We start from the raw sequence: 12742 nt of genomic DNA, 5'->3' as shown, positions 1-12742 counted from the left end.
GGTTGCCAGGAGCTGGGCGAGATGTCAGCCACCAGAGCGTCCAGCTCAGCTCCTGGCAACCGATGACGTCCGTGAGCTGGGTGGGAAGCCGGCCAGAGCTTCACCGGTTGCTAAGAGGTCCAACCAGATGCAGGTGATCCAATGAGATGCCGTCTGAGGCATTATAGGGACAACCCTGGATACTGCTCTCGTCTGTACATTTTATCTAATTCAGTTTGTCAGTGCCTTTCTTAAGTGGTGTAGATAACACAAAAAACTGGCACGGAGGTCAATGCACAGTAGGAGGATCCACTGGGGAAAAGGTGGCGGTTTGTATTTAATGAGGGGCTGGGGTAACTAAATCCATAGCTGACCATGCAACTGCACTGGGACCCAGAGCTGTCTGTCTACACAGTGGTTTACAGTATATAGATAGCAATAGTGTTTTGGATAAAATTAATCTATAAAAAGCTTGGCGTCCTCTACACAATCGCTTTGAGAACAGTCAGTATTCTGTATTATTCAAGGAATTTCTTTGAGATGTAGTTTAGAGAGACAGAGGCCCCTTAATGGCTTTGCTATGGATCCCATCTAACCTAGTTATGGCTCTAAAGTGGGGTTATAAGGCATGGAGTATTATGCCTAGGGCCAGGCCGGGGACGAGATTCTCACCATAATTTATAATAGCATTTCCATGGTTTACAGACAGGTCAAGTTACTACATCAAGCTTGTAAAGGTGGGATTAGTATAAGTGGAGCCAAACCTCTGTAAAATTAGTAGGATGATGTTGTCAACTTCCTGTGTGCATGAGGGTGTTGTAATTTAACTCATTGTTCGCTAAAGTATAATGATGGTTATTTGCCATAACGCGTACAGTATTTTCAGAGATGACACTTGAAAATAACAGTTGCTTGGCTGAAAAAAACATTGTTACAGCATATAATATGTTATAGCTTAGAGAGCTAAACCTTTAGTTTCAGGGGATGGTTAGGAATAAGCTCAACTTAGGACCGAACCCAGTCAGGACCTGAGCACCTCCGAACAAGGAGGTGCCATGGGCCACCCACCCAATCTGCTGCGGTACAGGCATTCCCCACCCTACAGCTCCATGTAAACAAAGGTGCGGGATGCTTGTGCTGTATTATTTACCTGATATGGCCACATAGCCTCATATGATAAATGTAATTTACCAAATATAGACAAGTTGTCATATAAGGTCAATGATGTCACTGCATCCCGCCCCTCTGCTTATGTTAAACTAAACTCAGAAGTCAAATTTTGAGAATGCATTCAAGTTCTTTAACTATTAGCATAGTGTACCTTATGTTATCTTACTGTCCTTCCATCTGGAGGGGGGCTACTTTTGTTCCCCATGGTCCCTGTGTGTTGTATCCACCGCTCCAAGCTCGCTCCCATAATGGACTACAATTTCAGTACAAATTAGAAAACTAAATATCAGATTGTAGTCCATCACAGGAGTGAGCTTGGAGCGGTGACTACTTTACAACACACACAGGCACCATAGGCAACAAAAGTAGCCCCCCTCCAGAAGGAAGGACACTGTCAGCACCAATTCAGAGATGATTGGAGGATCTAGAGCCGAGTGATACACAAATAAGATACATTTTTGTTAATAGTTAGGATACACATTTTTGAGATGTAACTCTTGAGTTCAGTGTCACTTTAAGCTGCGGGCAGGGAATACACCTACAGCAACTGTTTGGGCAACACAGAAGGAGCTTCCTTCCACGATCGGGAGGAGCTCCTTCTAGGTTCAGTTTGGCCCAGATTTGGTCCAAACCTGAGCCCATCCCGAAGGATGATATCGACAGACCAACCCACCTCTTGATTTAGGAATGATATTCTGTTTAATTCTTGATACCCTATAACTTTCTTTAAAATAGATCTAAATCCAATCACTAAAATCTCAATATAAATCCAAAACCTGTTTTTAATCTTGTTAAATATGAATAATATTGCATGTAGACAGGAAGTGACTGAAAGAAGCCGGAAGACACCAAGATGCAACAAATGATGAAAGGTGAAAAAAAGTATTTCATGTAAAAAGACATGGCAATTGTTGATACGGAACACTTTAGAAAACTAAACATCATCCAGTTAGGGTTTAGATGTACATTGTACTGTTAATATATATCCATATAAAAATGTGTTGCAGACCATGAAAGACTGGATGTGTTACAACACAGTTCAATTTTTGTATTATTATTTTTTTAGCAATAGTCAAGTTTGTTTTCATTTTTGCCAGTAGTGCAACAGAGGCAATGTGCAATATAGGGAATGGACAACCTTAAACTCAAGCATTATAGGGGGCACCCCCAAAATAAATTGACAGCACATTGACATTCAGAATAGGTTTAGTTATCTCAACATATGCATGTGTGGATACTACATGTTGTAGATAATTAGCTTCATTTCTGTTTCCCATTGGAGGTTTACCAAACATGCCTACCCAACTGCCTCTCTTTGACAAGGTAGTTCCAGTCCTCAGGTTTCCTCAGGGCAGATGCATGCCTATATTTGCATAACTTTGCAGGGTAAGTTTAAAGCTGAAAACTCAGTTCATCTAAAAAAACACTCATAGTGGAAGAGGGAGGGCCAGCACTCTGGGCCAATAAGTCCCGCCTTTATGCACATGTGCTGAAAGTAAGCTTGTTTAGGATCTGGCCGTGCTGAGCTGAAAAAAGCGCTAGGATCACAAGAGTGGTTCTACAGAATTATAAAATCCTTTGGCGAGCTAAACACTTCCCCTGTTTGTATTATCTGTATTCAATTGCTTCCTACGAGTTCAACTTTAAAGTGGGAATTAGAGCTGAAGCTTTTTTGAAAAACTAAACTATTGGGAGGTAGGCTCATACAATGAACCGATCTTTTCAACAGCTTGTTCCTATTATACAAGTCCATGGCACCATTGGCAAATCCAAACATTAAAATCACGGGCCCTGACTATGTATGTTATTTGTGTGATTACCTAATAATATCCAAACTAGAACCCTGTTAAGACAATAAAATAAAGAGCATCATTATAAATATACTGGAAAATACTCCTAACCACTGGCTCCATCCTTATAATGCTGGACCACTGATGTAGAACATTGAACATCTGGGTCCCCTTCTTAGAGCTCCAGGCCTAGGGCTATTTCTCCTATTGTAATCTACCACTGTGTGTAACCATCCATCACCCACTAGAGGAGGTCTAGGCAGATGCAATCCATGTTGTTTACACCTTTCAAATTACATTTATGTGTATATAGACGGTAACCTGTGACAAGGTAGCAATATGAGTAACCGAGCCCAGCACTGGTGAGAATTGGGCCTAGACGCATGCAAGGTTCTCAACGTGTATTATCTGCGAGACCATGTCTCCCATCACCCATTTTATCATTTATTATTATGTTGATCTTTCATCCTAATTCTAAATACAATAAGTTACAAGTTTATTCAATTAAATAATGTAAAACATATTAAACATTAAAAAATGTAAGCATTTAAGCAGACACATACAGCAAAGGAAGCAGATTATCCTTGAAGATAAAGGATGCAGAGTCCTCCCTGCCGATACCCTGTTCAGTCCCTTTTGTAATTTTTTTTTTCTTTAGTGATCGTCCCGAGGCGCAAACATAAAATCGGTATCAGAAAAAATTGGCTGAAAATAGAAATAGTTTTTTTTCCTACAAAGAAGAAAAACAAAAAGTATCCAAAATATTCCATGTAGTTGTCTGATGAACTCCCAGCGCTGTACAGGATTCAGTTTAGTGTGTTTGCCACCAATCAGACGTAAGAAGCATATTTTCCCAGAGGCCTCCTCTCCCTGGTATGTTGGTGGTGGGTCTCTATAGATACAACCAAGAGATTTCCTGGCTTTGTAGATCCACTTCCACAGATGGACCCGGCCATCACACACAATGTCTTGGGTTTTTTTTTTCTTTACTTCTGATACATATACAAACAGTCCAATGCTGTTTCACATAGGAGGGACTACCAGTCCTGTCATAGCTAAAGACAAAAAAATAATAAGAAAGAGTCAGACATTAATTGTATAATGGCAACAGAACATTTTGTCAATTTGGTCAACTCTACATTAAAAGAACAACAATCAGAAAATCAATTTTGTGAACATTGACTTAATCTTGGGTAATGTACATAAAAAGGGCTGACTTGTTGTATACAGTATACCTTCGGGCTTTTTTTAAACCTAACTTAAGTCAAAATTTTTGGTTTGCTTCATGTTATGAGCTATAAGGGAATACCTGGCACACCAAGGTAAAAAACATTAACTTTGCTTGAAGCTCCTTCTAAAGGAACTGTTAAGGGAGCCGTATTGCTGCAGAGATGGCTGTAGGAAGTGTTTTTAGGTAGCCGTCTCTAGGTTCACCCCATTTTGGTGATGGGAGAAGCTCTCGGACCAAAATCAATGGCTCTCATGCAGTTGAGGAGCTCAGCATGGAGAGTAGGCAAAAGTGTTGTTAGGGTTTGTAAGAGGGATGAGAAAGAAAAAGCTGGCCCCAAATCGTGTGATAAGGCCATGCTTCTAACTCTTGTGGTGGCCACTCATCACTGAGCCCCAACATTATCCAGGAGTGGTATTAGAGGCCCAGAGCTATGAGTGGATTTTAGTGTACACTCCTTTACCCTCCATCTCCCTAATAAAGTCATACATGTATTAAATATGTACCTGGGGAACATTTTTATTACATGCCAGTCCGGTCATGAAGGTAAGTTATCTCAGATGTGAGCATTGTTTACAACAAGATTTTACATATGCAAAGGATTCCAAATTGCACAAATTTTACACAGAGTAACGCTTTGCTGCCCTATGCAGATCTCTCCTGGAGACTCGCTGTCCCTGACAAGTCACAGGAATGGCAGTCATAACAACACTTATTCACAGAGGCTTTGATGCACCAGAGGTGTAATACAGGCTGGTTTCCTGCCTGGCTCCTCATCTATCCTCTGCCCTACAGTGTGTTGGCTGCCAGTGCAGGGATGAGGGGACATCCCTGGGGTGTGAGGGAGACCTTTTTGAGGCCAGTGCTGACAGACTGGGCCTGGGAGTGAAACAAGATCGCTGGGTATTCCCCAACCCCTGCCGTGCTCAAATTACCATCACAACATTCAACTATTTCACTGCCAGGATGCATATATATATATAGTCCTCTCTACCTAATAAAAAAGGCAAGGGGGTATTATAAATCTACGGCAAGCTGAATAACGTGCATCTGCTAACTTTTGTAAAAAAAATATTATATCTTAACCTAATTTTTCAAATTAGCACAAAAAATGGTAGAAAATTCAGATTTATGCATTATATATAACACAAGCTTTGAATAAAATATATGCAATTCTGGGAAAACAATGCTTGATGCCAAACAAATTGCCCAGTTTTTAAAGTCTTCTGTTGTTTACATTTCACAACATTTTGTAGTGAGATACGTACCGGATCTATGGTTTATAGCGTTTGTGACTTTTGGGACCCATATTATTTCTCATATGGGGCCCTTTGTCTACAAATGTTTAAAAATGCTTAAAAAACTATTTCTGTTTTCCCGTACACTATACAATTATGGAAAATGGAGCGGAGATAAAACAGCGCCATTTCCCACTGCATCCAATTAGGTTTGATCTCTCATTTTCTGACCTGCATTTGGGAAAATAAACCAAAGAATCTGATTTGATTCTTTAGGCACCGATGTGTTTTCTGACTACCAGCATTTTTAAGTAAGGTTCCTATTTGGCTTACTGAGCTACGGAAATTGGAGAAAATTGCAGCTGTTATTTTAGCTTAAACAAGGATTCTTGTTTCTTTCTCCTGGAGAATAAAAAAGTAAACCTGATTGGTTTCTATGGGAAACAGCTTTTTTTCCCCCCACATTTTTTTGTTGGCATTGACATGCCATGCAGTCCCAGTGACTTATTTTCGACATGCAATCTAGTCTGTGATATCTTGCTAGATCGGGGACAGGTGAGTGTAAGGCTGGACATGCACTTAAAGTTTTTTTCTCATGTTCAATCTGAATCTTCCCTGCCAGGCTATTGTATTGTATTCTGACAGTGGCTTTCAGAATACCTGAATAGTGCTTGCAGATTATTGGTTTCAGTCACTGTGAGGCTCAGAATTTTTGAACCGGCTCCATCAACTAAAGTCAAAGTTAAAGAACTGACTTTGTTCACTGGATGGGTACCAACTGGGCTACACACTGCTTATACAGTTTATTGGCTGAGTCTTGCTGAAATTCGAATAGTATATGGCCATCTTGTGACTGGTCATCTTATTACCAGGTACACTTATATGGTAAGGGTGCCTGCCATATAAGTGTACCTGCACCAAAGGTGAGCTAGGGTGAGTACTGCAGCTATAGTATAGTAGGTTTTTTTCTATTAAATTAACCCCCTCCCAACACCTCAGAACGCTACCCATTTGGTCTTATACTTACTTTCAATTCTAATTCAGCAGTATTCACTGTCTAGCCCTGCTCTGAATCCTCTCAAAATGGGTGCTTCTTACTGCTCATGTGCCCAATTCATTCCTAAGGGAAAGCTGTACTCATGGCAGCCTCAAGCGGTTGCTTAGAGTATGGCTTTCCCAGTACAAAGTGGGCTAAGTTCGTAGGAAAGGATGTGCGGCTCGAAGCAGGGCCACACAGGGAGATTGCTAGATCAGGACTGAAGGTAAGTATAAGACCAGGTGGGCAGCACTCGGGAGGTGGAGGGAACTAAATTATAATTTTAAATTTTTTTATTACAATCCATGGGGATCTATTTTTTTATATTATACCAATATTTTGGTATTGGGCTTTAATAACGTATCAGAAAAGCACACTAACACATAGCCACCAATCAGAAATCATCCCTCATTGTTAGTAGTGTTCTCAACTCATCAAATGGGAGAAACCTGGTTGCTAAGGACAATTAGACATCATTGATGTTTGCACCACCTGTGTTATAAGTTAAAATATATCTACAAAGCATTGCAGACTATATGGTAAAGGACACAGAGGAGAAGGCTAGTAACTCTTTGTACCTATATATTGTGCTGCATTGCACAAGCTGTATATGAAATTTTATGACTGGTTCTGTCTGTTTCTCTACTCCAGTCAAGCAGAACACTGCAGCCCCATGCTGTGAACCCTGCAGAGAGTTCCCAGCAGCCTCTGTACTCTATGTTCTGACAGGCCTAAGTCCCAGTGGAAGAGGGACTTCAGAGCTCCGACATAACTAGTGGGGGCTGCTAAACACTTGGGACGGCTCCCAGAAAGACAAGCTGTGTATGATTCCTACCATTAAATTAACTTGTGATAAGTAAACTCAACTTATATATATATACATACATACATACATACAGTATATATATAAAGCCTCTTGTGTCCTATACTAGACTCTGAGCTTTGGACCACTTTTTTTATCAATTTGCTTAGACAAAAGGTGAATCTACTATTCACTCATTGACTTAGCCAGATGATGGATTTGGCGCTCAATCCTTCATCATGGTCTGTGGTACCCTGCTTTTCCTTATCTGAGTTCCTCTGCTATTGCTGGTTTGTGTCGGTGCCATTTTTAGTTTATAGCCACACTGCACACTCTTCATTGTTTAGGGGGGAACTGGTCAATGGCCCTTTCATCTATCCAGATGATGCTCAGATTGATCCGATCACCACAATTTATGTTTGGAGTAAAGCAGCCTGGCTTGCCATGAGTTCTGGTGTGCACAAAATCTCTGTCCCTGAGTCTATATACTTTTCTTTCAGCAGATTGATTCTATAGTATAGTGGAGAGAAAGACAAATCCTGCTTTATAAGCCCTACTGGGGTTGGGAATGGTGTGATTGCTGATCATGCACTCTGTAAGGTGTTGTGTAATATTTTCCTAGAAATATGAATGTGGGAAATACAGATTTGGTATTATTTTAAATTGCAAGCTCTGTCAAAATATCTATTTCTACCTTAACATACATACTTTAGTAGGACCAAACACTTAATCTAAATAGAAATTATTCATCTATCTACTTACTAATTGAAATACAATTCTGTGTCATACAGATCTTAGAACTGGAGAATGGAAAACGTCTCTCCAATGGGGCCACCTATAGCAATAAAAACAGTTTTTATAATGGAGCTGGGTAGGGTTAGAACATCTGTCAAATTTTAATGGTACCTACAGACATAAAAAAGGTTTCACCTGTCTTCTTAAGTTATGGTATGCCTGTAGGCCTTTCCTGATTTCCCCTGGCTGAGCCTTCTCAAGGGGAAATGTTGCTGACTGTTTTCCCCCTGAGACAAGCCATGGCTTGTTGTGCTCCCTTTTCCCATCTCCATAGGCACAAACATGCATGTTAACATCTTAATAAGATTTTTTTTACATACACTAATTGATTTTATAAACACTAGGTTGCTATAATCAAATGCTAGCTTTCATTTTATTATCATCAATAGGAAAAGGCAGGTATATTGCAAGTGACTCCTACACTTTAATTTTTCACAAATTTTCATATATAAGCCCTCTACTGCAAGCATTTAAAGTAAATAGTTTGTTTAACTAAACAATCTCCATCTGTACACTAAAAACAACATGCAACAAAATGTGTTTCAGATTCTTGAGCGTGCATTGAAACATCCCATCTGCCCTTACCTCTAAAACCATTACCATTCCCACTGGTACAGGCTGGAGATGGGGAACCCTGCGGTCGAATGACTGGAGCGAAGGCACTCTTCTGTTTCATGGAGGGGAAGACGGAGGAGGAGAAAGGCAGTATGGATGAACTTCCAGATGTTCCAATTGGTGGGCTGGAGGGCATAACTGAAATGAAAGTATGGGCACAGTCATCTTTGGAATAAGTCAACATTGAAAGCTAGACTGAGCTCTTGGTAGATGGATCTTGCTAGGGGGTCTAGGCTTACAGTTCTGGGTCAAGTTTTATAGATGATGGTCAAGTCACAACAGTGTAGTTCTAACTACATGCACAAAAAGCAAACCTGCACACATGTCTTGCCAGATAGCTCTAATATTAAACATGGTCTAGAAACAATGGCCTAGGAAGAGGTCAATGCTGACAGAAGTAGAGGCATACTAGTCTAGGTATAGGCAGAGACCCGTGCACATAGTTATGGTTGTAGCCATAGGTGTAGCTCTAAGTGTATGCAGACAGCCTAGTTTGAGGCAGAGGTCTAGACACAATCTATGCAAAAACACAAGCAGGGCTTTGGACACCCAGATCTGACTCTAAACAGAAATTTTAGGCACATAGGTCTAAGTCTATGCAAACGTCTAGGTAGGTACAAAGTGATAGGTAGTGCTAGGCAAAGGTCTCAGCACACATGTCTAGCTCAAAATAGATTCCTTAAAAAATAAGGAAGTTGTCTGCATTGCCTATACCAACCCACAAATACATTTCTTTATTATGTGACATATTCTTACCTGGAATGTAATTGTTGCTATAAGCAATGCAGATATGCGTCTTGTTATATTAGGTTAGTTAGCAGTAGGGATCATGTATGAAAACTGGAGCAAAGAAAGTACAAACATGCACTAGAGAGATCGCTGAACCTGACTGATTGATGCGGATAACACCTCCAATATCCCTTGCACTAGTTTTCATAAATGAGCCCAAATAGGCAGAAAGGCAGAAAAATTCAGTGTACGCACTCAGCTTATTATTACTAAAAACACAGTGACAAGGAAAATACTTACTGCCATAGGGTGATGTAGTGGGAGATCCATTGATGAATCCTGGAGATCCCGGGACCCCCAAGTTGGACATGGGAACGTTACTGTAACCATTCATGCTGTTGCTTGGAGTGCTGTAGTTAGATTGTTGGGGAGTGGAACTTGTAGAATAGCCACGTGGGGAGATGCTGCTTGTATTCCGAATATAACCTGGATACAATACATACAAAACAATTTAATAAAAAACTATTTTAGTTTCTATTTAATTTAATTTTTTTTCAGAATATTCTTTAGCCAGACAAAGCAGACATTCTGTAGTGCCTATGGGTGTACAACTTTCATCATAAGCAATGTTGGCAGATAGCTGCAGTGGTGCTGAAAAAAGGCTAAGAGTTATGTGCATAAAATGTTGGTGGTCTTATAACATGCAAGATAAAAATAGGTACACATAGTTATGATTCCCTCTTTTTCTAGGCTGGGCTTAATTGGGAGTCTTGTGGGAAAGGGCAGTTAGCAACAACCATAGGAATTTACAGAATGGGGTTTGCCAAGTGAAGACATCTTGAGCCAAACATTTTCATGCACCATGGTGGTAGACCATTCACTTGTGCCAATTGAGGTAGAAAAATCTTGTTTAACTTCAATCAACCTTGAAAAAGGCTGTTTTTTGTTGGCTACTGTTCTTTGTTTTAATAAATAAATAGCACCAAATGCTTTTTGATGAGAAAGCCTTGGCACAAGTATGGTAGCGACAAAGATAGGTGTTACACAATGCATTACTCACCCTGGTTATTGGCCTGTGACTCTGAAATTGTGACTCCAAGCTGCCCCCCATACGAGTTAATCCCCATCATGCCACTGTGTGCAGGGGAGCTGGACAAGGCAGGAAGCTGATTGTGGTTTCGGGGGACACTGTACAGAGCCTCAGCAATGTCTGCAGCCCTCTTCAGAATGATGTCCTTTTCATCAGAAGAAAAAATTGTATTTAGAGAACAGAATATAGAAGACGGTCTCCTAGGTTTCTATGAATACCTAAATCTGACAGTATGGGTATTGAAGAATTACCTGGTTATTATGGGGGTTTCCATACAATGCCTCCACCAGATCTGCTGCTCTTTTCAGTAGCATTTCCTTGAAAACACAACAAACAGAACAAAGTAAGCAAAAACAGATCCCTGGAACCAAAATCAATGCCTGTATCCTATACCGTCCTCTCTAAAAATGACCAAATGCATGCCAAGATTGTTGTATGATATTAACATTGTTGTAGAAATTGTGCAGTGATCTTCTTTGGATTTCATAAGTTGTAATGGGGTTGGAGGTCATTCCCGAAAGCATAAAATATTACTTGTGTACATCGGCTAAAGAAGTGTTTTCCTAAAGATTCTTCCCTGAACCGTCTGATACTCCTTTAGAGGATTCAATGAGGGAAGATGCAATGTTAGCTACTCCTGTTATAAATCTCAAGAGACCACAGATTCAAGTTTTATATTTCTTCTGGCTTATTCAATGAGGATAATGACATTTGCAAAAAAAAAGTAGACTACATGAACAGAAATTCCTCCTTTACTGATAAAGGTAATCTGAAGTGTGATTGGTTGTTTTGCTTTGCTCTTTACATTACTTTACCAAATAAGGTCATTTGTATTTACATTATTTACATTTTACTGAGGGCAGTGCAAATTTACAGAATTACATTTGCTGATCTCACCTTTGCCAACCTTTCGGGGTCACCGGGATGTCTTGGGATCACCTTCTGTAACCTCTGGAAGCCATAATCAATGGTGGGTTCATTCAATGCTAAATGGAAGAACATCTGATTAATAGTGTTCAGCAAGGACAGTGGTTCACAAAACACACTACATATCCGTGAGATGTGCTTATACCGTGTTTCCCCGAAAATAAGACACTGTCTTATATTTTTTTGGCTCAAAAAAAACACACTTGATCTTATTTTCGGGGTAGGTCTTATTTTTTTTTTAATGTATAACAATCCAAAGTTAAAGCAAATCCTAATTAAATCATCCAAAATGGCAAAGTTAAGAATAGGGTGATCAGGGCAATCAGGGGTGCCGTACCTTTCCAAGAGCAATTTGGTAACCAATCTCTGGCCAGAATGAGCGAAGCGCACTTTCACTATCGATTCCTCACAGGCGGAGTGCATTTGGTATCACTCCGCCAGTGACAGGAGCCAGCACTATAGAGGAAGCATCGGCTTATGCGGCTCTGCTCCCTCCGCTGCCGCCTCGCTTCCTCTAGCGCTGGCTTCATTGGCACCGCTGATTCTCTTCCGCGGCTCTTCAAGTTCCCCTTTATGCCACCACCGGCCCTGGGAATAGTCATAACTAGGGATAGGTCTTATTTTCGGGATAGGTCTTATTTTCGGGGAAACAGGGTATATGACCATAAAATGGACTGGCGCTCTTATTTGTGTATAACTCGGCTGTAGATCCTCAAATCATCTCTGAATTGGTGCTGACACTGTCCTTCCTTCTGGAGGGTTACTACTTTTGTTCCCCATGGTCCCTGTGTGTGTTGTAAAGTAGTCTCATGTTTAGTTTCCTAATTTGTATTGAGATTGTCGTCCATCATGGGAGTGAGCTTGGAGCGGTAACTACTTTACAATACACACACAGGAACCATGGGGAACAAAAGTAGTAACCCTCCAGAAGGAAGGACAGTGTCAGCACCAATTCAGAGATGATTTGAGGATCTACAGCCGAGTGATACACAAATAAGATATATTTTTGTTAATAGTTACGGTACTTGAATTCATTTTTAAGATTTAACTCCTGAGTTTAGTGTTACTTTAAGTTATTGGCACATCACAGTTGCTCTTGTAAAAGAAGAACGTGGTACCATCATCACTAACTGGAGGGACTCCCAGTCTCTTTATTGGTAGTGAGACTTTCTAACTTATTAGCTGAATAACTCTGTGAATGATTGTATATGTATAAACTGAACTCTTAATAACTTCATTGCTTAGACAACAATGTCCTTTGATCTCTGCCACTGCGTACATTTATACAACCTTTTAGATTGTAAGCTCTGCAGCCTGTCACCTGTTTTAGATCAAGCCATTTT

The 12742-nt window shown here is 40.3% G+C and overlaps 1 protein-coding gene across 7 annotated transcripts in view; it reads right to left on the bottom strand.

The window, feature by feature from the left end:
- Positions 1 to 3573: 3573 nt before the first annotated feature.
- Positions 3574 to 12742, bottom strand: part of EBF2 (early B-cell factor 2) — a 106672-nt gene continuing 97503 nt past the window's right edge. For 4 of the 7 annotated variants that reach the window (XM_018566226.1, XM_018566223.1, XM_018566225.1 and 1 more), the window contains 6 exons: positions 11370 to 11458; positions 10724 to 10789; positions 10443 to 10617; positions 9683 to 9868; positions 8624 to 8791; positions 3574 to 3994 (listed from right to left, as the gene is read on the bottom strand). In XM_018566226.1, the coding sequence (XP_018421728.1) occupies positions 3963 to 3994; positions 8624 to 8791; positions 9683 to 9868; positions 10443 to 10617; positions 10724 to 10789; positions 11370 to 11458 (716 nt within the window). In that variant the 3' untranslated portion in view covers positions 3574 to 3962. Of the gene's footprint in view, positions 3995 to 8002; positions 8079 to 8623; positions 8792 to 9682; positions 9869 to 10442; positions 10618 to 10723; positions 10790 to 11369; positions 11459 to 12742 lie in introns of those variants that run through there. The other 3 variants (XM_018566222.1, XM_018566224.1, XM_018566230.1) reach the window with 2 other exon arrangements.

This window comes from Nanorana parkeri, unplaced genomic scaffold, assembly GCF_000935625.1.
Source record: "Nanorana parkeri isolate BGI_ZX_2015 unplaced genomic scaffold, ASM93562v1 scaffold926, whole genome shotgun sequence".
Classification (NCBI taxonomy): Eukaryota; Metazoa; Chordata; class Amphibia; order Anura; family Dicroglossidae; genus Nanorana; species Nanorana parkeri.
The sequence above is the reverse complement of the archived record's forward strand: the minus strand, read 5'-3'. Positions and strand labels throughout refer to the sequence as shown.